The sequence below is a fragment of the Malaclemys terrapin genome, chromosome 9 (genome assembly GCF_027887155.1).
Source record: "Malaclemys terrapin pileata isolate rMalTer1 chromosome 9, rMalTer1.hap1, whole genome shotgun sequence".
NCBI lineage: Eukaryota > Metazoa > Chordata > Testudines > Emydidae > Malaclemys > Malaclemys terrapin.
The window spans coordinates 97,432,958-97,460,764 of NC_071513.1; the positions used below are offsets into that span (position 1 = coordinate 97,432,958).

Below are 27,807 nucleotides of genomic sequence, written 5' to 3' on the forward strand. Positions count from 1 at the left end.
CTCGGGGATCAAATTATCGCTTCTCGTCGGGACGTGACAATCGATCCCCGAATCGACGTTTGTACTCCACCAGCGCAGGTAGGAGTTAGCGCCGTCGACGGGGGAGCCGCGGCAGTCGATTTGCCGCCGTCCTCACAGCTGGGTAAGTAGGCTCGGATATGTCGAATTCAGCTACACTATTCGCATAGCTGAATTTGCATATCTTAAATCGATTCCCCCCCCACCCCCCAGTGAAGACGTAGCCTAAGTTATTTTGAGTCGACTTAAGCTACGTCTTCACTGGAAAAAAATAAAAAACCATCCCTTTGCTCTTTATCATCGAGATAGCTAACTTGAGTCAGCTCCCTCACTGCAAATCCCAGTGGAGACAAGGCAGAGGTAGTTTTTACCTCAATGTAACTATTCAAGGTCCACCCCAGAGGAGGAGGAGAGGATTATACAGAAGAAAATGGAGTAGAAAATACTCCATGTGAGCGATGCACAGGAGTTAAGGTTGTTACTGGAGCCTTAACATTTGCATTGCCTGACTGTGGGATAGTGTGATTTTAAAGCTAAGAATTTACAAGCAACTTTACCAGCAGAAATGCATGTGAATAATTTGCACACACTCAATGAACAATTAGACATCTGTGGTCACTTGGAAGGAAGAATAAAGAGTAGAAGATGAGTCCCTCTGAGGGACAGACCATCTCTGGCAGGGGCTTAACTAAAATAAAGAAACTTTCCAGGAATGTGGAAACTGGCAGAGTGAGAATAGCTTAAGACTGACTCATTGCTCTGTGCACTTGGTAAGTGTCTCCATGTGAGCCAAAGTGATGAGATAATTGTTTAAGTACCAGGTTTTGATTAACCAATCAACATGCATCCGAAGAAGTGGGCTGTAGTCCACGAAAGCTTATGCTCTAATAAATTTGTTAGTCTCTAAGGTGCCACAAGTACTCCTGTTCTTCAATCAACAAGTGGACTCAACTCATCAGGTGAGGAGGGTTAAAAGGGAGACAGGAAGAGGTAAGAGAGGGGTAGGCTGAAAGGGAAGCCCAGAGAAGCTCAGGATCTCAGAAAGAACAGGAGTACTTGTGGCACCTTAGAGACTAACACATTTATTTGAGCATAAGCTTTCGTGGGCTACAGCCCACTTCATCGGATGCATGTAGTGGAAAATACAGTAGGAAGATATATATATACACAGAGAACATGAAACAATGGGTGTTACTATACACACTATAAGGAGAGTGATCAGTTAAGGTGAGCTTTTAGCAGCAGGAGAGAAAAAAAACTGTTTATAGTGGTAATGAAAATGGCCTGTTTCCAGCAATTAACAAGGAGATATGAGGAACTGGGGGAGGGGAGAGAGGAAATAAGCATGGGGAAATAGTTTTACTTTTTTCAGAGTAGCAGCCGTGTTAGTCTGTATCCGCAAAAAGAACAGGAGTACTTGTGGCACCTTAGAGACTAACAAATTTATTAGAGCATAAGCTTTCGTGGGCTACAGCCCACTTCTTTGGATGTGTAATCTCAGGGAGATGAGAGTTCTCCCCCCTTCTCCCCTGGGTCTAGGAGAAGGTAAAAGTCATATGCTGTGGGGAACAAGCACTTGTTTAGCATGTTGTAAATAACACACATGGTGTTGAACTTGCCACTGGAGCATGTGAGGATTGTGTACAACATGGAGTGCAGTGGGAGTGAATCCTGCCCTGTGACAGGGAGTTGGAAGTTTTCTCGGTAGATCCATAACCCGATTCGCCCTTACCTATCGCTGCAGGCGCATGAATATTTCACAGCTGACTAAGAAGCCTGGGTTCACGGTGCTGACACTGAATCTCAAGCATACGCTTTCATTTTGGTCATAGGACTGAACAGAACTGTGAGAGCAGAATGGGTGTGTGTCTGAAAATCTTCTCTCTGAGGCTTACCTAATGGTGCGGGTCTGGTGCTCTTAGGTGATGCTCGCTTGGGGGAGGATTCAGGATGCGGGGCGACAGGTTGTACCGGCCGAGTCTGCTTGGCTGCCAGCTTCTTCAAACTCACTTGCCTCTTGTCAAACATTTCTTGCACGTCTTCTAGTTTTTGTAGAACTTTTTGGGCATTGGCCTGTCGGCAGAACAGATGTGGAGTAGATGTCATTCACAAATGGACAGAACACTAGGAGGGGACCCTAGCACCCAAACCTCAGACTAACAGCATTAGGCAGTAGCACACCCTGCATTCTGTCTTAGAATAGTGCAGCAACTGCTGTTTGCAGGCACTGTAATCCCACTGAGTACCTCCCTCCACACAATCCCTGACCCAGGCTTCAGGGTGCTACCCCAAAGGACTCCTTGTGTGAGTAAGGACCATAGGCGGCAACTTTTCATGGCACCGGTGGGTGCTCAAACGCCCCGCGGCCCCGCCCCACCCCTATTCCAACCCCTTCCCCAAAGTCCCCCTCCAATTCTGCCCCCTCCCTGCCCCATTGGACTCCTTCCCCAAATCCCTACCCCGCCTCTTCCCCCCTCCCTCCCAGCGCTTGCCACCGTGAAACAGCTGTTTCGCAGCAGGAAGCGCTGGGGGGAGCCGCGGGGCACTCAGGGGAGGAGGCGGAGGTGAGCTGGGGCAGGGGGGCGGGGAGCTGCCGGTGGGTGCAGAGCACCCAGCAATTTTTCCCCGTGGGTACTCTAGCCCCAGAGCACCCACAGAGTTGACGCTTATGGTAAGGACTACTCGTATGAGTAAAGGCCATTGCCCCAAGTGCCCACATTTGTGAATAGTTTGCTATCAGATCTCCTTTCACATTTCCATCTGAAGAGAAGCCATGAGTTAATATGTGAAGTGTGTATGTTGACATTCACTGCTGGTTTGTAGGAAGTTTAACCTGGCAGTGTAAAAATTCAACAAGCTTTACCTTTATTTCAGGGGTCAGAATCATGTCGAACTGGTTGTAGAATTCCTTAGGGTTAGACAACTGGTGTTCCTTAGCGGTTCCCAGGAATTTCTCTATGTCACACAGCGCAGTTTCAGCTCCCTCTTGTGATTGGCACTTGTCCACAGCTTGAGACGCTAAGAGGTAGATTCCAGCTTCACACCATTGTCTCGCCTTTAGACGAAAACAGAGCCATTAGGACTTTGTAATAATGGTACAGTCTGAGGCTTCAACATTGCTGTTCTTGCCCATATTCAAACAGAAATAACACTCTTCAATATCACCCACATGCCCATGTTGGTACAAGAGAGTCAAGGCTGCGAGCAGTTCTCAAGATGCAGTGTGCATTAAAAACAAGGAGCTACAATAAAGTCTATGGGGCCAAATATGACCCAGTGTAACCCCACTGACTCAGCACTGTGCTTCAATGGAGTTGCATGCCAGCACAGAATGGGACTCACTGTATTGAATTTAAACAAAAGCAAGAAAGTCTAGTGTCTGTCATTCTATCATTAATCCGCTTTGTTGTGCCTCCTCATTGAGGGGTCTCAGGACAGTTCCTTCAGCAATCCACCTTCACAACAGGCTAGGCAGAGGATAAATTGACTCTCAACTCTGATTCCCTCCTTACCGGTTTTAAAATATTGCACTATTGCTGATGACTTCATTATTTAAAATAATTGAATGGCCTTCCATTTTTGTAAACAGCAGAACCATGTTAAAAAATAGATCCTTTTGCAGCTAGCTACCCCAAAACATGTCTGCGACACTGTTAACATAGCCAGGTGTCTCCTGTCACAAAACCAACATCCTATCTTTACTGCTGCCAAAACACTAAGTTATTGTGCAAAAGAAAAGAAACTGCGCTGAGGCTTAAGTTGTGCACCAAGTTTCAAGCCAAACTGATTTTAAAGCGAGGGAGTCAAATGTTTGCATTATAAACTCGCTGTTTCAAGACAACAGCTAAACCTTCATAGGCTGTTAAACTGTACGGTTCCTTGAGACATCAGATTGCGTACTGTAACTCTGTCTGAGTAGCTATACTGTACACCGTGTTACTTGAAAAATATCTTGAAGCAACCAGACATACTCTTCTGTACGATAAAAACAACTAGGAGTCCAGTGGCACCTGAAAGACTAACAGATTTATTTGGGCATAAGCTTTCGTGGGTAAAAAACCCCACTTCTTCTGTACGATGAGTCACCGGGAGCTGAAACAACAAGGAGTCCGGTGGCACCTTAAAGACTAACATATGTTAGGGTGCCACCGGACTCCTTGTTGTTTTTGTGGATACAGATTAACACGGCTACCTCCTGCTATTGGGAGCTGAGAAAGCTGGACACCTGGTAAGCTCCAGCCCACAGCTTGTATGTGAAGTAGTAGAGAGAATAGCTATTTTTTCTTGATAGCAGTGATTTATGCTAATAGAGTAAATAGCTGATACAGTAGATAGACTCTGCTGGCTGAGGGGTTTCCATTCACTTAGACCAAGTCATCCATGAAACAACAGATTGGATTTGACAAGCACAGAGTTTAATCGCCCGGTGCACTTCAGTTCCAAGGGATACTCCCACTCTCATGCCTATGGCCGCACACGCAGTGATGCCTCAGAGCCTTCTTGTGCCTGGCACTTCTCCAGGCTTGCCACCCCATGTGGAATTGGCTAAGGGATGGTAGAAGCTAAGTGCACTGAGCAGGAGGCAGCGACTAGGACAAGTTCCCAGCACAGACGTCTGTAGCTTTTCCTCGGGAATCTCTTTCCAGATGAAGCCTAGATCTTCTTGTAGCAACCTCTTTTTCTGCATTCCCAATCACCAATAGCAATTTGTCCCATTAATAATCAGTAAATAATTTGCACATATACCTTTCACCTGCAGGCCTCAAAGCCCTTTACAAAGGCAGGTAAGTACAGGACCCCAAAGTCACACAGGGGCAGATCTGGACATAGAAGCCCAGTGTCCTGTCACCCAGCATTGTGGTCAGTCCATCTGACCACAGCTGTCCTCATCCAATGGAAACAGGAATATCCTTACGTATACTAACAGTGCCCTGTACCTGAGCCCAGATTTGCAAACAATCTCTAAATTTACAGATCCATCCTGTGAGGCGCTGATCATGTCCTGGGACGTGCTGAGCACCCTCACCTCCCATCATATTATAGATGTAAAGAGCAGCAGGCCAGAATTCACTGTCATACCCACTGACTTCAATGAGGTTGTTGGCCCAACATAGGAATTAAGAATAATCTGCCCAGATAGCAAAGGCGGTTACAGTAGTTGCTTCAAATCTCCCTTGGCACTAGCACAAGATGATTCATAAGAGAGGCCAGAGGGTTTCATTAGTGCCGTCTCGCTTTGTTTAACATTCAGTTCAGATAAGTACCTATGAGTCCAGATAGATAACTGAACCTTATCTGAACTCCCCAAACCTCTTTGGTCTATAAAACTGGGCTAGAAATCTCACAAATAGGTTTTCTGGTAATTCCTGCCTCAAATCCGGCTGAAAATACCACAAGACCAGTCACTTTCTCATGGCATTTGAGCATTTCTGCTTCCCATTCCAGCCAGATCATGGAAGTGTAGAGGAGCTTGAAAATGTAACAAGCAGCGAACTGATCATTGGCAAGCCCCAACAGAGGCTTGGTCCATGTTTTAGGTTTAGATGACTTCTTATTTTACCTCAAACCCTAGTTCTAATCCTCCTAACTGTATAATTCAGGGAAACCACTGTTCTCTTTTATGCTACCCATTCTCTCTTCCCCTTTCTGAGGCTGATACCACAACTATTTCCCCCCAGCTGTGCATAGTAGCTGATTGGGGGAAATAGTGAACATGCTTTTCTCTAACCCCAAATATGTGATCCTTTAACCCATTATTTTTTCATTTAGCATTACTAGTGCTTTCCTACATGAAGACTTGCTTACCTTGTCTAACTGCTTATGCAGTTCAAGGGACTTTCCCAAAATATCATATTTCTTCTTGGTCTCATTGGTAAAGTCATCGCAGATACGCCTGAGTTCAACACACTTTGGCCTAATGGAGTCGACTGCGTAATGGTTGTTTTGGATGAGCTGGTCTCCATGCAGAGCTAGTGACTGGGCCTTTTCCAAAGGTTCCTGTGCAAACAACAAGAAATGAAAAACCATCACACCCTAAAGGATCAGCCTAGATGGCTCCTCTAGAATTTCTGCTGAAGCCTAGAGCTGCAGGTTGGATCATTCTTTTGGATGACACCTTGTATTGTTTCACACCTGCCTTGAAGACTTGACTTCATAGTGTGTGAGGTTGGCTTATTTTAGTTGCCTTACAGATGTGTAGCTGACTCTCTAGGCTAAATCCAGAAGTCAGTCTAAGGGACTCTCAGTTAGTGTAATTTATGCCATAGGCACCGACTTTCTAATGTGCCAGGAGGTGCTCCGCCCAAGGCCCCGCCCCCTCAACCTCTTCCCCCAAGGCCCGGCCCCGCCCTGCCTTTTCCCACCACCACTCCACCCTGCCCCACCTCCACTCCTGGGGCTGCCAGCGGGCGGGAGGTGCTGGGGGGAGGTGCTAATAGGGGGGCTGTCGGTGGGTGCTAAACACCCACCATTTTTTTCCATGGGTGCTTCAGCCCTGGAGCACTCATAGAGTCGGTGCCTATGATTTATGTCTACTTCTCCCTCCTCACTGTGTACATTACACCAATTCAGACTCAATGGGCTACGCTCAGAGGTGATGTTTAAGAGGTGCAAGTTATACATCAGTAAGTATGTGTGGTGTCTACGTGGGTGTAGTGAATTACACACGGAGGAGAGCGGGAAGAAGGTGCAAGCTATGCCCGTTTGGACTCCTTTAGACTTCCATGGCAGAACCAGGAAGAAAATCTACATCTCCTGGATCTCAGCTGTAAACTTTAGACACAAGATCATCTTGTGCTTCTGCAGCTGTTCATGTGAATTGGATGTTATTTAACTGATTCATTTCTTTGATGTTTCCTAATGACGGCAAACCTACGGATCATCACAGCTGACTGATGGCGTTATAAGGCCAAAAGATCTGGAAAAGAAAGGTTGTTTAATGCATGCTGAACCCCTTGCTGGAAATAGCTGCTCAGACAATACTGACTTCTAATAAAACAACATTTAAAGATGTCTAACCGGAGAATCTTTCAAACTTTGCTCACTCTGTGCTTTCAAGTTCCAAGAGATGAACCCAAACCAAAACCTCAGATCCAAACCCTCCTGAGCTTTATCAGTGTTTGAATTCCAAACGCGGATTTTGCAAGTGGCCCCTATATTTATCAAACTGCCAGATCGTAACACCCTAGGAGGTTAGACTAGTTGACATCTGGATCCAAACTTTAAAAGGCTGAGCTCATGACGTGTCCCTTTGTAAACATGCCTACTCAGTAGTATGTAACTGCATATGTAACTGGTGGTGTCGCACAGAACAGTAAGTGTGGTGTGTGGACAAAGTCCTACAAGTGACCAATAGTAGCAATCTACAATAACTGAAATATAAAATCCAGTAAAGTGCAAACCTGTCCTTTCTCTTCCAGTTGTTTCCGTTCCTTGAGGAGGTGCTCCACTCGAGTCATGCTGTCTCCAATATCTGTGAAACCAGCTTGCGCGTCCATCAGATTATCCAGTTCCAGTTTTACCTACAAGAAACACAAATAGCCTCATTTTATAAGAAATCCACAGCCCCCTAAGACTTTATGGCTATCATTATGCTGTACACCATGGGCACGCAGAACGTCATGGTAACAGCAGTGATAGAACTCAATCCTCCTGCTCCACAAGCACCAGCCCCTGTAAGGGAGAAAATTCATGAGTTGTTAGCAGGGCCATCCTTAGGATTTAGGGGGCCCTATGCAGTATTATTAAACTAGTGCCCCTATGCCCGACAGCAACCCGGGCTCGCATATGTATTTTAGATAAGGGTGGTCTTTTGAAGGATTTATTTAAAAAATTTATTTACTTGCATCTGAAGAAGTGAGGTTCTTACCCACGAAAGCTTATGCTCCCAGTACTTCTGTTAGTCTCAAAGGTGCCACAGGACCCTCTGTTGCTTTTTAAAAAACTGTATGTCTGAAGATCCAAGCATTTAAGCCTAAAGATGAATACTCAGATCTAAAAATCTATGCAAGGATTTTTTAGAGAGGTGATTTTATAAACTTCAGCAACACACTAATGAAATATTTTTAAAGCAAATTTTAAACTAAGGTCCTGTAGACTAACATGTTCTGAGTAAATATTATAGTAATGCACAACTGTTTTTGTCAGTAAATTCATAAACTGAGGGCTTGTCTACACTGCCAAGTTGTCGACAAAACTTTTGTCTTTCCCGAGTACTTAAAAAAGCCGCCCCGCGAAAGACAAAAGTTTTGCCGACGCAAGTGACAGTGTGAACGCGGCTTTGTCAGCAGGAGCGCTCTCATGCCGACAAAGCTAACGCCACTCGTGGGTCTGGAAGTATTTTGTTGGCAAATGTGCTGACAAAGTACCGAAAAAGAGCGTTTAGACATGCTGACTTTTAGCGACAAGCTGTGTCGACACAGCCTTGTTGCTAAAAGCTCCGTGGTGTAGCCAACCCCTGACAGTATATACCTGGGGATTGGCAAATGCCTGTTTAAATGGCTTCATTACCCCTTTAATGGTTCTTTAACAGTTTAAATGTTGTGCTAATAGGTCTAGCAGGCTTGAATGCCTTTTCACTCTTAGGTACGTCTTCACTACCCACCGGATCGGCGGGTAGCAAGTGATCGATCAGGGATCGATTTATCGCATCTCGTCTAGACGCGATCAATCGATCCCTGAATGCGCTCCCCGTCGACTCCGGAACTCCACCAGAGCGAGCGGCAGAAGCGGAGTTGACAGGGGAGCCGCACCGTCGATCCCGCGCTGTGAGGACGGGAGGTAAATCAATCTCAGATACGTCGACTTCAGCTACACTAGTCTCGTAGCTGAAGTTGCGTATCTTAGATCGATCCCCCCCCAGTGTAGACCAGCCCTTTAGTACTAGATTCCCTCCAGAGGAAGACTCACCAGGCTGCAGCAGCCAGCTGTGGTGGGAGCCTGCAGGAAGGGTGAGATTAGAACAGGGATAGGAAGAGGCAGAACAGTGGACACCAAGACCCAGGGGTACCCCAAATTTTCAGGTGCCCTATGCCGCCGCCTATACTTAAGGACGGCCCTGGTTATTAGCAGTACAGGGCCTATGATAAAAAGAAACTAAGCAATTCTTAGTCCATCCAGTGGAGGATGGTGGTAGACACACTAGCCAGTTGGTTGTGCAGCATTACCGTGTTACTCAATCATTTAGTGAATCCGTGCAAGGACCCTATAAGGATGGAGCAGCTTCCACTTGAGACTTGCTTAGTACATGGCTTCTACTGGCTTAGCCACATAGAAATGCTCCTTTGGATCACCTGCCGTAGCTTCCTGCTCATTCCTTCCCCCTGGCATTTTTTATCAAAATATAATTTTGACAGACGTTTTCTTGCCCGCTCTACTGGGACGCACACTCGGTCCAATCTGTGGCTGAAGGACTCTGGTAACTGACAACGTCCACCCTGGACTATGGCCAACATTTGGAAGAGATCGATCTAGCCTAAAATCGATCGGGTGTTTCAAAGCATTATTGGGGTCTTTAATAAACCTACTCCTATAACTTTCAGAGTGCTTATGTAGCAGGGGAGCTTGGCAGGCTTTTGCTGAACTGGGATCTGAAGCCCCTGTTTCAGTGCACCAGATTAATGAGAGGCTTGTATTCGATGGTAAACGTCACATACGATGAACAGGCAAACGTAGTCTACTCCCATCTGTACCTGCTAGAGATGCTTGCATCCTTCCCTGGACTGACTCTTCCTCCCAGACTAGCGCCTGTTTCTCAGACAGTCTTCCTCCCACACATCTATCCCATCTGCCAAGGTATTCATTTTGCTTCCTTGTCTTGGTTCTTGTCCTCCACCTAATACTAAGCCTTTGAGCTACTTTCTAAATGGAAAAGCCGCTCTACGCCACGGCAGAGGACTGCAACCAGCTATGCACAACGCTGTCCACTTGCCATTCTGTTCTTGATGCATTACTGAGTTGGGGCCGCTCAAATTTAAGGGCATGGAACCTAAGCATTCTGCATTAATCCATCTCTAGTTTGGTAATTAAGGCCTTACTCAAAGCCTGTTGAAATCCATAGAAAGAATTCTATGGATTTCAATGGGCTTTGGATCAGCTCCTTATCAAACATCAAGATGCTAATACTTTGCAAGAGGCTACCCAATAATTCTACTAAGTAGTGTATCATTCTAATTCTTCCTTTCTTACTGTGGCTTATTGAGATACCATGTGATATCTGATATCTGGTTGGAGTTTCATTTTAGAATATGTGGTTCCTATTTCATTATAAAGATGTCTTTTTTTTTGACGAACGATATACACTGATTAGACTAGCTATCTGGAAACGTTTGAGATGATTTACCAGAAAAGAAAGTCTATATTTAAGAAATAAGCAAAACTACCTCTCTGAAATCATGTTCAAAGTGTCGGAGCTGCAGGCACTGTTCCAATTTTAGGTGATGTTTGGACCAAAATTGATCAAACGCCTTTTCTGTTTCATCCAACTGAGCCAATAACCTGTTAAGAAATTAATTGGAGAGTGAAAATCACTTGATATGTCTGAGTGCGTTGTTGTTTAGTTAGCTAGTTATGCAGAGAAGGTGACATTCAGCCAGGTATTTAGGGATTACAGAAGGTGTCTCCAAAGCAGAGCAGACAAGACTCTTAACCGCACATATGAGGCAGAGCTGGGATTCACGCTGATTCTGGAGAAGCAATGTGGAATGGAGTTTTGCAATGGGCGGAGGAGGAGGAGGGGACCAATGAGTCTGTGACTACTTGGATCCAGTGGCCACAAACCCTTACCTAGGGAATGCAGCTGCAGTCCCTCTTTCTGGGCTAGAGTAGCAGCTGCAGAACTGTTCCATGCACAGCGTGTGGGCGTGGGGGTGAATTCTCTCTCCCTCCCAGTTTCCACTTAGTTCTTCAACAAAGTTAATTTATTCCACCTTTGTGCAAAGTGTGTAAATTTCACTCATTCACTTAAAAAATGTTTAAAGTAGGTGCCTCTAGCTTGTCATTCCAGACTGCTCCATCAAGTCCAGTATCTTACCTGTGGCAGTGAACTATTCCTAGGGCAAGTACTGTAAGTTAACATCGCTGGTCTGCTGTGCAATGCTGTAGGAAGGGCATGGTGTGAAAAACTTCCTTCCCCTGATGCAATCAGCTGATTCTCTAAACATGCAATTTGCCCCCTATTTTAGCATGAAACTTTGACTAGTAGTAATGTGCTCTGCTTATATATTGTTGTTCTTTTGGCTTTTGCAGCAAGTGCCTGTAATTTTCAAAGGTTGGTTGTTGACCACACTAACTTGAGAGGTGAACAGAAGTCAACTGAAAATTCCCCAACCATCTTTTGCCCACAGCCCAGCATAAGCCAGTTGTTTAAAGGTCACACTAAAGGAGACGTCAAACAATAATCCCTGACACTGAGGCAGAACACCTACAAACCAAGGTACAGAGAGCTTATACAGAGCCATTGGCAAGTCAGCAAGCCAGCCAGCAGGAGTTTTGCCAGACGCTTCAGTGGGAACCAAGATTTGTCCCTATGTATTTAATGTAACCTGAAGGATAAACTGAAATGCAAGGAAACACGTTCTATGCACTGTTCTACCCACTCTCAGAAGGAATACTGGATATATTTCCCATAGGCACATTTTGACTCTATGTTATGGCTCGCTCTCTCAGAACACAATCCCTCAACAGCAGAAAAACCTAGGCATAACTGGGATTTCACAGCATTGCTAGTTTCCAGGGCCATCCCAGACAACGCTGCTTCACCCCAGTTGGGACAAGCTGAAGTGGCTGCATGATGTTTAGTGCTTCACTTCCACTGCAGCATGGTGTGCATTACAAGCTGCTGCACAGTGACTGTCAGCTCCATGACACTAAACAGAGCCCTTTGGGGGGATCAGGGAGGACATATCCATCTTGACTGAAGCTGTGGATGAGGCGCATTGCAGATTCTTCCATACCCCTTGTGATGCTGTATAGAAGGGAAGGTGACCATCTATACTAATATGGTCACCGCTGTTGCAAAATTGTGGTAAATCTTAGACAAAGTATGCCTTGTTATGTATCATTGGAAAAGTTGTAATCTGCTAAGTATTATCATCCTGTTTAGATGTGTGTATCATCATTGTACGTGACGTTATGAAACTTTGCTGCGTGTTTGTAACTCAAACTTGTGGTGAGACTGGGAAACACCCCCAGGTTAGCCCTTCAGGAATAACAAAAGGAGCTGTGAACGGGAGCCTCTGCCTGTCATTTCAGAGACAGCGTAAGCAGTACATAGCACGCAAAAGGTGCAAACAAAATTTGCAATTCATATGAAGAACTGGTGGCCCAGCATGTACATCATGAAGTTGCTTAACTCCATAATGCAGCCAGTATTTTTCCAGGAGAGGGGTCAAGATATAAAAGACAAGAACAAAAGTTGCCCCCCTACATCTTTCCCCCCACATCTCTGGACTGATGAACTTTGACAAAATTTTGAACAAAGGATTGAGGTCCCCAATACTATTCTGGCAAATCCAGAGATATAAAAATCTACCAGATATAACATCCCTGTTAGCATTTTGGATTTACAACCTTTAATTCACCTGTAATGTAACTTACCAGCTTTAAACCTCTGCATAACTCTCATTTCTTTTCTTAGCTAATAAACTTGAGTTAGTTACTGAAGTAATTGGCTGGCAGCGTTGTCTTTGGTGAGATCCTGAGCATCTGATGACCTGGGCTGAGTGATCGATCCTTTGGGATTGGAAGAACCTAATGTGTGGTGATTTTGGGTTTTAATAATCTTTCACCACAGAAGTCTAGTTTATCTGGGTGATAATATAGGCTGGAAGGCCTAAGGGGACTGCTGGTGGCTTCCTGGTGAACTAGTATAGTAGTCCAGAAACAGGTGTTTGTTGCTGGCTTGGTTAAATCTAAGTATAGAATATACTACCAGTTTGGGCAGTCTGACCTGAGATGGCTTTCTCAGCCGGGACCCATTCCAGATACCGGTGACATCCCTGTTTAAGGGGAGCTCCTCCATCCACTGAATGCTCCCACTGACACACACATACACATTCTGTTTTAACATGCATGCAGGAACGCCCCACTCCCACCTGGATTAGGAGAGTGTATATGTGGGCAGGAGGTGGAGAGTAAGATTGCACATTAAGTCTTGGGCCTTGTAGTCAATAACCTCACCAAACAAGACCAAGGAGACTCAAGGTTTCTTTGAACTGCCGCTGTTAGTTTCACCAGTTAATGGCTCCTACAACTACCTACAAAGAATTATTCAAATTAGGATTCAAATCACATTTGCAGGTTTCAGGGGGGTCAGTTAGCAACCTGGAGGATGTAATCCCAATTCACCAACCTTTCCACCGTCGCTACATTTTCTAGCTCGTCTGGACTGAGTTTGCTAGCGGAGCTCCGCGTGACTGGCTCTCTAATACATGTCAGTAGTGTGGCGCCCTGCTTCACCGCTAGTTTCAGCTCATCCTGGAGAGAGACAAGCAAACAAACAAATGCACCAGTTCAAATAAGGTTTTACCAAATCCCAGGTTAAGTCGTTATTTTTCTCTCTCAAAGGAGAAGCACTGCCATTGCCAATGGAGGGTATTTTTGTAGGGATTGAACATTGGAACAAAGCAGGGGTGCTTGACGAGGAAGCTGCATTTAGTGACCTGCCTGGAAACGAAGAGATGCAACCTGACGTGATCAGTGACAATAATGATTTTGGTGTCTCTTGAGGGACAGAATAATTCTGGAGTTTTCTGGGTTTGTGACTGGCCAAAATGCTCCTTCTGTCATAGAGTTTAAGGCCAGAAGGGATCACTACCACATCTCCTCTGCCCTCCTATATATCACAGGGCACTAACACCCCCCAGCACCCACTCGCTAACCCCAACCATCAGAATTAGACCGAAGTATTGCAGATCACGGGAGACTAGATTACTCTGTGCCATAGGCAGAGAATAGGTGGGACTGAGGTGCACCAGTGCTCAAGACCCCCCACAAATGATTAAATGAGCTATACCCGGATAATCCTGGCAAGTGACCCATGCTGCAGAGACAGGTGCAACCCCTCAAGATCACTTGCCAATCTGTCCTGGGGGAAAATTCCTTCCTAACCTCACATATGGCAACCATCCGATTAGTTACGATTGCTAACCTTGCCCATCTATACTCTGTTGTTATCCCCAATAATCAACAGGTTTCACCTTCCTTTACACACATTATTTTGCCCATTTATAAACAGTTAAGCAGCTACAAAATACCAAGAATGGACTCTCAATAATTTGGGAAATCAAACCCTGGGCTCAATTTACCAAAAAAAGGACCCTACCACAAGTGGGCCCACTCACAAAAATGTAAGCTCTGTTAAAAATTCTCCACAAAAAGGCATAACAAAATAACAGAGGTAAACCAGTTTATCATTTGGATTCAGTCATTTCTGTAGTTTTGTTTAACATTTTCTCTTCCTTTCTTCAATAATAAATAGGTATGGTTAATAACTGCAGTTATTATGCTTGGCTTTGATCATGGTGTCCCCCAAGGTATATGAAAAAACCCTAACACTAAGATGGTAGGAGTCACACCCCTAAGTTGGCTGTAAAAAAGGAAACAATCAGTAAGAACCGTCCTTCCATTTCTAAACCAAATATTTTTAGTAATTTTGAAAATATAATTTCTTGGCATCCAACTGAAAATGACCCCTTTCGGATTTGTAGTTTAGACAGTTTATAGGGCCGGAAAATGTCACCATTGAGATGTCCTAGCGCACAATGGAACTCTGCTGAACGCTGTTCGCTAAGCCACAGCAGATGGCTTACAATGCCATCCACAGAAGAAGTTCAACAAATGCCAGGGTCTGAATCCCCAGCCTGGGGTAAGGGCAGGTGTGACGTTGTGCAGTCTATATGGTTTTATAAAAATATAAGTGAATATAATGTAACTGGGATATGCTTCATGCAAAAGGTCTCTTGTAAGGTATCATTACAAAGCTCATAATCTACTGAGTGTGATCATCCTATTTGTAGAAATGTACCACTCTTGTATCTAAAACTAGAAATATAAAACATAACTCTGAGGGCCTATTGTAATTATGTAAAGTGTGGGCCATTAAGGATGGTTTGGAATCTTGACTCTCATTAACAAGGACCATTGTCTGCAGATGGCTGTGTTTACGTGTTAGTCTTCCTGTATACATGTGTGCTGGCAATTGGGCAATGAAGTCTTGCAGTGACATGTGATCATGTCACCTGAACTGGAATCCATCTTTAACATGGTGCTTTTCCAGTGGGGCGGGGGGGGGAGTGGAAACACAGAGGGTCAAAGGGTTCCCACCTTATACAAAAGATCTATAAAGGGGTGGAAGAGAACAAAGGGAGAGAAGAGCCATCATGGAGAATCCCCTAGCTATCACCTGAGCTAGAACAAGAGCTGTACCGGGGAAAGAATTGTGCCCAGGCCTGCAAGGTGTCCAGTCTGAGAAAAAGCTTACTGAAGCCTCTCTGAGGGTGAGATTATCTGTATTCAGTTTGATTAGACATAGATTTGCACTTTTTATTTTATTTTGCTTGGTGACTTACTTTGTTCTGTCTGTTACTACTTGGAACCACTGAAATCCTACTTTCTGTATTTAATAAAATCACTTTTTATTCATTAACTCAGAGTATGTATTAATACCTGGGAGAGCAAACAACTGTGCATATGTCTCTATCAGTGTTATAGAGGGCGAACAATTTATGAGTTTGCCCTGCATAAGCTTTATGCAGGGTAAAACGGATTTATTTGGGTTTAGACCCCATTGGGAGTGGGGCAGCTGAGTGCTAAAGACAAGCACACTTTTATGAGCTGTTTTGGGTAAACTTGCAGCTTTAGGGGAAGTGATTCAGACCCTGGGTCTGTGTTGGAGCAAGACTGGAGTGTCTGGCTCAGCAAGACAGGGTGCTGGAGTCCTGAGCTGGCAGGGAAAACAGGAGCAGGGGTAGTCTTTGCACATTGGGTGGCAGCTCCCAAGGGGGTTTCTGTGATCCAACCCGTCACAGCAGGAAAGAGAGGAAGGATGGTGCAAGGATTAGGGAGTGGGGTATTGGGGACTATCTTTCGGGCTGAGTTTCCCAGACAGAGTATTGTTATGCACAGCCAGTTGGAATCGGACCCAGAATAAAGCAGATCTCTTGCAAGTGCCTTAAGCACTGAGTGATCATTAAATGCCCTGGGGTAGCCTGGGACTTAGAGACCAACGTTCGATTCCCTGCTTCACTACAGACTTCCTGTGTGACCCTGGGCAAGTCACGGTGTCTCTGTGCCTCCATTCCCTATCTGTACAATGGGGATAATAGCACTGCCAGGGTGGATAAAAATCAATGGTTTTTTTTTTAATCAAAAAAATCGGATTTTTTTTATTTAAATCAGGTTTTTTTGATAAAATGCTTTTTGAGGAAAAAACCTATCTAAAGATAGTTTTAATTAAGATACAGCTCAAGATATCTCATCATGGAATAGGGATTATAAATTCTAATTCTATAGTATGAGACAATATATTCATGTAATGTTTAAGACAATTTTTGCAAATGAGTTCCAGTTGTTCATGGATTAGGGGCCCAATTTTATGGGGTTCCAGGGGCTTCTGTATGGATTAGGGTTACCATACGTCCATTTTTTCCCGGACATGTCCAGCTTTTTGGTCTTCAAATCCCCGTCCGGGAGGAATTTACAAAAAGCAGGACATGTCCGGGAAAATAGAGAGGCATGGTAAGGGGACCGCCTCCTCCCCGGGCTCCAACTTTCTGGGGCCAGGTGGCAGCTGTTCGTTCTCCCCACCTGGGCAGCCGGACTCGGGAGCAGCCGCTGCTGCAGCTCCCACTGCCACGGGGGGAAGCGGCCAAGCATGTGGCGCTCGGCAGCTGCGGCTCTGGCGCCTGGGGCGTGACCCCCCCTGAGCCCGGGCCTGCTGCGGGGACCCAGCTGGTGCAATCCTGCGGGCGGCCCCGGAGTGGGAGCAGCAGGCCCCAGCCCCCCCGTCCCGCTCGGGTCCCGCAGGGGAACAAACGAGGCTGCCGATGCCTCCGCCCCGGGATAGCACCAGCTGGGCAGCCAGCCCAGACGCGACTGGCCAGGGGCTGGGCGCAGCGTGCGCGCTGCTGGGTCCCCACAGCAGGCCCGGGCCCGAGCGCCAGAGCCCCAGCCGCCGAGCGCCACGTGCTTGGCCACTTCCTCCCCCCGCGGCAGTGGGAGCTGCAGCAGCGGCTGCTCCCGAGTCCGGCTGCCCAGGTGGGGAGAAGGAACAGCTGCCGCCTGGCCCCGCGGGCCGCCCCCCTATTCTCCCTCCAGGTACCGCACCTGAGTCCTGCCTGTGCTCGGGGCCAGGCCGGACTCACTCACCCCTGCCCTGCGCTCCCCCTGCATCTCCCGGGCCTCCCTCTGCTGCCGTTTTTTTTTTTTTTTTCCCCTCTGGTCACCCTGGGGGCGAGTTGGGATGGGACTGGGGGCAGGGAAGGGGCGGAGTTGGGGCTGGGCCGGGGCCCCGTGGAGTGTCCTCTTTTTACAGGATTGAAATGTGGTAACCCTAGTATGGATTATTTAGGTTAATCTTTCTATCTACCCAATGGGACTCAGTGCTCAGTCTAGAAGATACCATCAGAGATGCTTAGTTTTGCAGTTCTCAAACTGTGGATTTGTGTCTCCAGAGATAACATGCTTGTTAACAAAAATGTTTTTAAATAAATAAATAACATACAGAGGTGAGAAATAACAGACTTCAACTCTATTGTCCCTCTGCAAATTTGTGTACACAGAGTCAATCCCTTACCTCTCTCTAAAAGTGCAAAGTTTCAAAAAGTTCAATGAATAGAAGATTGTTGGGGGCGGAATAGATCTGGACAAGGAGAAGAAGTCTGGAGATAAATGTGAGACTGGAGGGACAGGCAGTAGAAACAAAAGTGAAACTGTTTGAGCAGCATATTCCAGAAGTCTTGAGGTCTTTCTGAGTGTAGCACTCTCCGAGCTTTGGTCAAGTGAAAAAATTTTCATTGATTTGAGATCTACCCAGGGCCAGCGCTTCCATTTAGACGACCTAGGCGGTTGCCTAGGGCACCAGGATTTGGGGGGCGGCAATTCGGCGGCGGGGGGTCCTTCCGCGCTCCGGCGGCAATTCTGCGGCGGGTCCTTCACTCGCTCCGGGACCCGCCGCCGAAGTGCCCCGAAGACCGGGAGCGCGGAAGGACCCCCCACCTCAGAATTGCCGACGACGACTGGGAGCGCGGAAGGACCCCTGCCTAGGGTGCCAAAAACCCTGGCGCCGCTCCTGGATCTACCATTCTCTCACTAGAAGGGAAAACCGATAATAGCAGCAGGCCGTAAAAAGACCCAGTTTGGGAATAAGAACCATACAAGAAACATATGTTTTCTGATGATGTTTTAAAGAAAGTCACACCACTGAACTGGTGGAAGTCACTTAAGCACTTGGATTCAGAGACTGTTGAAGTGATAATCACACTTTTCACAGCAGTAGCTTCTTCTGCCAGTGTAAAAAGAATATTTTCTTCCTTTGGACTAATTCATTCCAAACTGAGAAATCGTTTGGGACCTGAAAAAGCAGGAAAGCTTGTTTTTCTTTTCCAGACTATGAACAAACAGGAAAGTGAAGGTGAAGACGACTGAGTTAGCTGAAGAAGCCAATATTTTAAGTTTCTCATGTTGACCTGACTGACATAGTCAATTTAATTTTTTTTTTAATATTTCATTTAGTTAAAAACAATTTTAACAAAAACAAAACTGATTTTAAAAAACTTGAATGTTTAACTAAATTCCAAAATTTATATGCTTGTTTTGTTAAAATATTATATGTTTACTGTTGAAGAAAAAAATCCAGAACACATAACATTGTTGTTTTAGTTAAATAAAATAATTTAAATGTCTGTCTGGTGACGTTCTACTTCTAATACAGCATGGCAAGAAAATCCTCCAAATATGAATGATTAACCTGTTGAATTGGAGATATTTATGAAGTTATTGGGAGGTGAACTATCTGCTTCAATTACCTTTGGTAAATGAAATAACTAAACAATGATTCATTTTCTGATATAGCTGTACAAATAATCTGAAAAGTTTTCAAAATAAATCACTTTAAAAATGTATAGTGTGTACCTTCTAAAAATGAAACCTACGTCTATCTATGTATGAGTTGTGAAGAATATGTATTAAGGTTATAACAACTAACAAGAATGCACTTTTCCATAAAAATCCATGATTAAATCAAATCTTCCTGACTAGTGGTTTAAATCAAATCCACCCTGAGCACTGCCCTAACCTCACAGGGGGTCTGTGAGGATAAACAGATTAAAGATTGTGAGGTGCTCAGGTACTGTGGTAATTGGGGCCAGATAAGTACCCAAGGTGGATGGTCAGTAGAGGCACTAAGTGAGTAGTTGTTTAAAGTTTGTTTTGACCAGAGATTAAAAGGAGGTTGATTCGGTAACCCCGGTGGCCTTGTGCAATTTGCGGCTGTGGCTGGGTTTGAATTATAGCGTGCTCCTTTTGTGTGGGATGGCACGGTAAGGAACTAGAGCATAAAATTGCTCTGAAACGCATTTTGAAGTCTTGTGAGGATTTCCGTTAAATAGTCTTTGCTACATTTACATAAGTTTTTGTCTCACCGGGCTTCAGTCTCACTCTCAGGCTGAGCTGGGCTGCACAAAGGAAAGTCACCTTCATTTTAAATCGTCGGAGATGGCGGATGCTGTAGTCAATGCTAACTGAACAGAACAGGAGTGAGCTGATGCAATAGCTATTTGAGAACACTAGAGGGAGCTCAGGGAAGGAGTCCAGGAAGAGGGAATAGCAAGATGGCCGAGAGCTGTTTCATCTATTTTTGTGAATTAATAAAAATTCAATTTCGTTTTAGTGCTTCCCTCCTTCAGACAAAATTTTAATAATAGATCTTCCTCCTCCGCTTATGTATCTGAATTAGTTTAGTTGACGCAATCTGCCTCCGCTTTCTGCAGCAGAGCTCCTGAGACACTGAGTTACCTTACTTGGCATGCTCCCATCTTGAATTATCCCCAGAATAAGGGCCTGATCCAAATCCCACTGAAATCAGTGGAAGTCTTTCCATTGACTTCACTGGGCTGTGAATCAGACCCTACGCTTTCATGGGGGTTACCCCCTTTCTAATGGCTGGTAACTGGACCCTCGAGGCCCCACCCCTGCCCTGCCTCTTCCTCCAAGGCCCCACCCTTCTCTGCCTCTTCCCCTAGGCCCCACCCCCTTCTCTGCCTCTTCCCCTAGGCCCCACCCCCTTCTCCTCCTCTTCCTCCAAAGCTCCGCGCCTGCACACCGCGAGCTGCACGAGCAACCTGACCCCGGAGACGGCGGTGGCAGCTGCTGCGCTACCTCCTTCCTTCCGCTTAGGGTTGCCACCTTTTCCAAAGAGAAAAAAAAACCAACCAGACATCAGGGCTTGTCAAATGGCACCCGGACACACCAGCCCAAACCCAGACTGTCCGGGTGAAAACCAGATGGGTGGCAACCGTAGCTTTCATCAAGCTATTCCATGCTGACTTCAGGACTGATTTTAGAATGCTGTACTTCCAAGGCTGCCAAGAGAAGGCAATGCAATTCAGCAGAGGACGCTCACTTCAGTTCACTCAAATAACTATTTAGCATCCTTCTAGTACAGTTACCTCTGCCACAACCATCTCAACAGCACATTGACTAATTAAGGTCTGCTCCTGCTTCTGCAGAAGTCAATGGCAAAGCTCCCATTGATTTCAGTGGAGCACCATCTGGCACTACACCGCCGTTGTGTCCCAGCCAAAGGACAGAATAGATCCAGGCGAAAAAGAACAATATCCAGTCTCCTAATTTCAACTCTTCCTATTAACTAGTTTCTGTCTGCTCAATGCCTTGAAAAGCTAAAGCGCTGTCTAAATCTACATGCTATTATGAGCCCTCAGACAAACATGCAAGGGAAGGACAAAGAAAAACAGTGGAAAATATAGAGTGAATTCGGTGGCAGGAGTGGAGTCAGTGATTTCTGCAGCTCTAGGTTTGCCGAATGGTAGGAGTGCTAGTGAGAGAGACACCTGTTCATCCTATTCTATCAATAACACCGCTTTGAAGTCAGCTGCATCTGCCCAAAATCCTATCAGAATCTCCTGAAAGGTGTGGTACGGGCAGTCCAGTGGGTGCAGCTGCAAAGCCCGAAAGCACACAATGGACCTGTCCAACAGCTGAAAAAATCCACTCAGAGTGCAAGAGCTGAAATGCAGCGAGAGAATGATTCTGTTCAACTCCAAGGAGAGAGAGGATCTCATTGAATTTTAAGGCATCCCCCAACCACGCGTGTGGCCTGGCAGACAGGGATTTAGGTTCCCGAGAATTCCCACCAGCAAGTGGACTTCATGGCTTGCCGTAAGAGTGCAATAGGTCTGCAATAACAGCCACATTCCTGTGGTTTTAACCTTTGTGCATTGATGTGCAGGGAGGGTGTTTCAACCTTTATCGATGAAACCGTAGCAACCATTCAGAAACATTCAAGTGCCATCCAATTCCCAATCTGCATCGCCCAGCTAAGCTTCACGCTCAGCAGAGATGCGGCACAAACATTTACAGCTGCAGCCTGCACTTGTCTGTGCTGAAAACTCTGGTTCAATGTACAATAGAACAAGAATAATTAGTAATATTCTACGCTTACGTATACGTGTTTTAAATCTACAGAGCACGCGCCCATTACAAAGCCTCAGGGTGCATTCACAGCTTAGACCCCCTCAACACGCAGCAGCTTCAAGGATCCCAAAGCACTTTACAAACTATGGGTCAGAGCGTGCCATGTGCTGAGAGCCATCATTGCATGCTGAAGGCACATGGGATTGTGTCCTTTATACACGTAGCCCCACTGATATGCATCTTCCCTAGGGGATAGGACAGCAGCTGGTGTACTTCATCTTATAAGGGAGAAGGGATATTTTGGGCCCAAGATACCAGGGAGAAAACCCTATTCTTAAGAACTCTACCATGGGATTTTTAGGGTATGTTTACACTGCAGTGTAAGCCCAGGAGTTAAACTCAGGCTCAACCCTAGCCCCCCTTACATCCACCCATAAATCGCTCTAACACAAGGCTCGGACCCGGGGTCCCAGGACCCTACATGGGTGGAGGGTCTGAGCCTGAGTGCAGCTGGGACCCTGGGTTCAAGACCTATTGGTTTGCAGTGTAGACACAGCCCCCCTGGGCTCACGCTCTGGGAGTCCACCAAAAGCATCCCACAATCCCATGGGTCGACCTTTGTCCTCTGGACAGTCAAGTTTTCGCACACTGCACCATGAACTAAGGGCTAGAGTGGCCACATATTGGGAGGAATTCTGGGATACAGGTGGTTGGACTCGGGCTGCATAATGTACTGTAGGTGCTGGAGCCCCAGGCTGGGACTCAGGTTCAACAATTCCTAAGCTGGGGTTACAAACGAGTGTAGATGCTCAAGCCTTAGGTTAACAAACCCAAGGTCTGCTCTTCTGAGTTCTAACAACGTATATTGGGCGTATATTGCACGGTAGACATACTCTTTGTATGAGTACACGCAGTAAACAAGACTTTGTTTTTTAAGTTCTCTTCTGGAACATGAACGAATGTGCGCGTGCGCACACACACACACACACACACACACACACACACACACACACACACACACACACACACACACACACACACACACACACACACACACACACACACAGTAAACTGCACACTTTATCCACCATAGAAGGCCTCGGATGACACTGCCAGGATGTGACTGTGTGTTTTGAGGGGCCTCGTCTGTATCAGCCTTTTTTGGGGAACTCTCCACCTCTGGCACTAGCCCTGGTGTTAATAACAATGGCAGTGCTGGAGTAGAGAAGCACTGGTGCTTTCTACCTCCACGTCATCTACACCTGCTCTGAGCTGCCAGGTTTCCTGAAAGAAGCTAGCACAGCCAGGGAGCGTGGGTATTTCTTAGACCACTCCACCATAACGTGGTAAGTGAGATTGTTAATGCCAGGCGTTGCCGTCTGAAAGGAACGAGGCAAAACCGACTTTTAGAGCCATTCTACAGCACGAGGTAAAACTCGTACCCATTCTGCCTTCAACCAAGACAGGAACAGCCAGTCCTCTGCCAGGCAATCCCAAAAAGTCAGGACTCTTGTTCTAGCACATCTATTGGCCAGCCTCTAGCATTAATTTAATGCCGGCTTCTGTAGCTTCCTAAAGTGCATTAGGTAATTACTAGTTATGTAGCAAGTGGGGAAAAAATAATGGCACTTTATTTTTCACTCCTCCCTGGAGCAAGTGAAGGCTGAATCAATGCAGAGAGCACACCTGCTGTTGGGAAATCCTACATGGTACCAGGGGGCAGGGCTGTTACGCAGCATTACTCACCTTCAGCTTGTTGTGGTGCTCTGTGTGGGAGGAGAGGAGTTCCTCCGTGCACTGCACATCGTTGGGAAGTTCCGTCTCTGCCAGGTCCGTTCCAAAGGTCTGTAGCATCTGTGCTGTCGTTTTCACCGTCATGGCAAAGTTCTCAATGGCCTGGAACAGCAGCAGCAGCATTACACACAGCTGGTTATCTCACCGTTCACTGGTATTTCTTAGTGTATGGTACCATGCTCTGAAGTGGTGAAAGTAACATAGTGGTGAAGGGTGTCACGTCTCCCTCTAGTGCAGGGGTTCTCAAAGTGTGGGTTGGGACCCCAAAGTGGGTCGGGACCCCATTTTAAGGGGGTTGCCAAGGCTGGTGTTGGCCATGGGCCCCAGCAAGTCTGAAGCCAAAGCGCGAGCCCCATCTCCCAGGCCTGAAGCCAAAGCCAAAGGCCCACTGCCCAGGCTAAGGTTACATGCCCTCTGCCCAAGGCAGAAGCCCTTGGGCTTCAGCTTTGGCCCCCTCCCCCTCATGGCGGGGCTCAGGTGGTGGGGTTCGGGCGGGCTCGGTCTTTGGTCCCCCACTCCTGTCACAGTGCAATGAAGTTTGAGAACCGCTGCTCTAGTGGATGGTCCGCTATGGGATAACAGGTTAATACTGCTACTAGCTAATGGAGTTAGTCCTTTAGCTCAAGCTGTAGAGTTCGGTGCTGGGGTGCTGAAGATTCCAGGTGCTAGTCCTGCTGACAACCCAGGCAGCGCATCATTACATGAGGCAGATCAACAATTGCAATCACCTCTATTTCCCTGCTGGGGAAATTCCCAGAGCTAATGTGACTTGCCCAAAGCCACAGGGTGTGGGGGTAGGAGCCAAGATTAGAACTTAAAGAATCCTGGCTCCCAGTCCTGTGTGAAGCCCACTAGAATATTCTGCAATGTCGAAAGCATTTATGTAAGGCCTTGTCTAGGCTGAGGGGACACTGAAGTACTCAGCAAGGCCTTTTCCGGTTAATGTTTTTACAGTCAGATCCTCACTGAGGGAGAATATCCGTCTACATCTCACGTATCAGGAAATACAAATCCAGAATGCCCATCTGTACTTGAAGCAATATTCCACAGTCATCCCCTTCCATTCCTTTGCCTGTATTGCAATGGTTCCCAAACTTTTCATGGTCGTGGCCCCCCCCTTATCTCATCCACGCTCACCCACTGCTGGGACCGGAAGCGGGGGGAAGAGGGGCATGAACAGGGGTAAGGAGGCTGGGGCCAGGGCTGGGGCCGGGAGCGGAAGCCATTGGTTGGGGTCCATGGCTGGCGGTGGGGTTGGGGCCGTGGCTGGGAGCGGAGCTGCAGATGGAGACGGAGCGGGACTAAGTGATGCTCCCTCTCTACCCTCCTTAGGGGCTAGCCCGGGCCCTGCAACACCCCCTGAATGTTCCTCCATGCCCCCTTTGGGAACCACTGCCGTATCATTATTGAAAACTTAACACAACTTTGAGTATTGTTGCCCCTCCACCCCTTGAACGCTCCTACACATTTCTCACTATTTCTCACAACCAAATCGAGACGGATCAATTATTTTCTTTTTTTTTGAGATGAAAGTGAGAGTTCTGAAGGCTATGGAAAGAAGCATGTGAACACTTCAAACCACTCACTCCCCTACTAGTTTTTCAGGGTGAAATACTTTGATCAAACTCATCCGCTGTGACCAAAAGCTTTTTATCGTGCATCAAGTAGCTGCATGAGATTTTTTTCTTCGTGTTACAAGAACACGGCCCTACTTTATTTAGGCACAAGCAGAGATTGCATTCCTTATAGCTGCTAGTGGTTTCTACTTTGCTTTCTCGCTCCCAAATGTTTGCACTCGGCCCAAGCTAGTGACAACTGGGCTCAGGAAGTTGTCAAGGCCAGGTATGCAATGCATAGGTGGTAGTTTCTAGCTTGGTTGCTGTAAGATTCCCTGCTCCGGTGAAGGCTGAAATTCTCGATTAACAACTATGCGAGCTGCACGCTATGTGCTCAGTGTAAAACAAATATTGGGCGACAGTGTTTAAAAAAAAGGGGCAGAGCAAAATTTTAACCAATAAACCCTCCAAAACCCAGACAGTATCTATACCACATATGTGCCCAGCTTAGCATCTTCTGTCCATAATACACAATACAGACTTTCCTTTAGCAAAATTTTTTTTAAACTGAATGACATTGCAAGTTTGTGACCGTTTGCAAAGCCCACAAATAATCCACATGTGTCACCCTCTCCGGAAGGGACAACAACAACTTGTCTTTCATAAAGGCATCTCTTCAGTACCGTTCAGACTCGGGGCCTGTTTTGCTTCTTTCTTAGGGTGAAATCCTGGTCCCACGGATGTCAGTGATAAAACTCCCATTGACGTCAATGGGGCCAGGAGAATCTCATTCTTACACTGGTGCATAGGAGCCGACACCAGGGGTACTTCCGTGGAGCACCCACGGAAAAAAAAAAGTGGGTGCCGAGCACCCACCGGAAGCCCCCCCCCGATTCAGCTCCTCCCCCTCCCACCCAGCGCCTCTTGCCCGCTGTGGATCAGCTGTTCAGCAGTGTGCAGGAGGCGCTGTGGGGGAAGGGGCGGAACGTGGCGGAGCAGAGGCAGGGCGAGGGATTGGGGGAAGGGGTGGAGTAGGGGCAGGGCCTGGGGTGGAGCAGGGGTCCAGCACCCCCCAGCAACTCATAAAGATGGTGCCTATGCACTGGTGTAAGGCAGGAGTGACTCCAGTGAAGTCAGTGAAGACGCAAAGGTTGGGTGCCAGGATGACAACTTGGCCCTCTCATTCACTATTGTGGTATGCTCAGCGTGGAGGGGCAGGGCTTTGGGGGTGTTTCTGAGGAGCTGGGTGTGGGGCAGGCTCTGTCCCCTCATGCAGAGCAGAATGTAATAGCCTGCCTGCTTAGTGAATTGTTCCCATTGTTCTTAGTGAATTCTCCCAGGAGTATAAAATAGGTGTAAAAATTTTAAGGTTCCTTTACATTGTCAGAGTGGTATAAAGAAGTCTTATTGTAAAGGACAATCTGGCCTTATAAATGCTTATGGTGCTTTAGCGATTAGAACTGGTCTAAATTTTTGGACTGAAAAAATTTCCTATCAAAATGTGCTCCAGGAACTGTTTGCTACTGACCTCTCTGGAGATGGTCAGTAGCCAATATAAATTGTGAGTTTGAGTCCCCAGCCCTCACTTGCTCTTCAGTTGCCTATGATGTAACACTGAGCATATGGCCGCATATATTTGTTGACTAATAACTAGAAGTAAAGGGTCAATACTAGCTATATTACTATTAGACAAAGGGGGGTTGGGGATTTCCTCCAATGCTCCCCACTCCCATTCTCCATCCATTGTACTGTAGGTTTAAATAAATTATCAAAATAATTGAAACCAGAGTGATTATATTGCGTTATTTTAACAAATAAAATATGCAGAATTTTGCAGAATTTTAAAATATTGAGCATAGAATTTTAATTTTTTTTTATTCAGAATTTTTAATTTTTTGGCGCAGAATTCCCCCAGGAGTAAAAATAAAATCCAGTGGTTTCAGTGTTTTTTCCCTCACAAACACAGGAATATTTGATTCTCGTTAAAGTGAGGTTCTTAGGCTCTGATTCAGGAAATCACTTAAGTACATGCTTAACGTTAACCATGTGCTGAAGTCTCATTGCTTTGCTGCATAGAGATGCTGTGTTGAATTGGGATCCTACTACAGAGAAACATTTGGATGTAAGCTTCCCACACCAGTCTTGCCAAGCCCCTACAAAATTTTGGAGGGTCTTTTCTCCCTCCATTGTGTAGTGGATTTGGGTGAGTAGATTCCATCAAGCTCTAATAAAAGTCACAGGCCTAACTTTAACTGGAGAATCATCCTTTAATATTTAAGTTGAAATCATCGCCTGGAGACTTAAGGATGCAGAATTGAATGAGTACAAGATACAATACTCACAGTTCGATGGTGTATCCATTGACTGTGGCCATATTCCAGGGTTCCCCCTAACTCCCGAGTTAGCTGACTTTTGTCAATATAGCCATGTAGATCAGAAACAGAATTTAACATGATGATCTGCAATGAGGAATCCAAACACAATGTATTAATTGAGAGAGATAACACTGTACTTTAGATCCTTCCTCCTAGGTTCCCTATTCACCTTATATGTGTATGGCCAAATTCCATGCTGACTTAGACCCTGGGCAATTCCAACAAAGCCAATAATTTGTCATTATTTATAATGTATATCTGCACTTTCATCTGAGCACTTCTGTGATATATAGATAAATATTTATTTTACAGACAGGGAAATCAAGGGACAGGGAGGTCCTACAAGTATGCCAAGGGACGTGCTGAGACTAGACGCCGAAGGTCTGATTCTCCTCTAATTTACCCCAAATTTACAC

General features: G+C 46.1%; 2 protein-coding genes across 6 annotated transcripts in view; one reads left to right on the top strand and one right to left on the bottom strand.

Annotated features, from left to right (window-relative positions):
* The window catches only part of B3GNT5 (UDP-GlcNAc:betaGal beta-1,3-N-acetylglucosaminyltransferase 5), a 74,978-nt gene extending 62,122 nt beyond the window's left edge, over positions 1-12,856 (top strand). For both annotated transcript variants that reach the window (XM_054039918.1, XM_054039919.1), the window contains one exon: positions 11,263-12,856. The gene's annotated coding sequence lies outside the window, so the exon portion shown is untranslated. The remainder of the gene's footprint in view (positions 1-11,262) is intronic.
* The window catches only part of MCF2L2 (MCF.2 cell line derived transforming sequence-like 2), a 319,504-nt gene that overhangs the window by 177,233 nt on the left and 114,464 nt on the right, over positions 1-27,807 (bottom strand). For all 4 annotated transcript variants that reach the window (XM_054039914.1, XM_054039913.1, XM_054039916.1 and 1 more), the window contains exons 6-13: positions 27,359-27,475; positions 23,413-23,562; positions 13,367-13,491; positions 10,398-10,512; positions 7,419-7,538; positions 5,824-6,015; positions 2,882-3,073; positions 1,914-2,091 (exon numbers count right to left, since the gene is read on the bottom strand). In XM_054039914.1, coding sequence (XP_053895889.1) covers positions 1,914-2,091; positions 2,882-3,073; positions 5,824-6,015; positions 7,419-7,538; positions 10,398-10,512; positions 13,367-13,491; positions 23,413-23,562; positions 27,359-27,475 — 1,189 coding nt within the window. The remainder of the gene's footprint in view (positions 1-1,913; positions 2,092-2,881; positions 3,074-5,823; positions 6,016-7,418; positions 7,539-10,397; positions 10,513-13,366; positions 13,492-23,412; positions 23,563-27,358; positions 27,476-27,807) is intronic.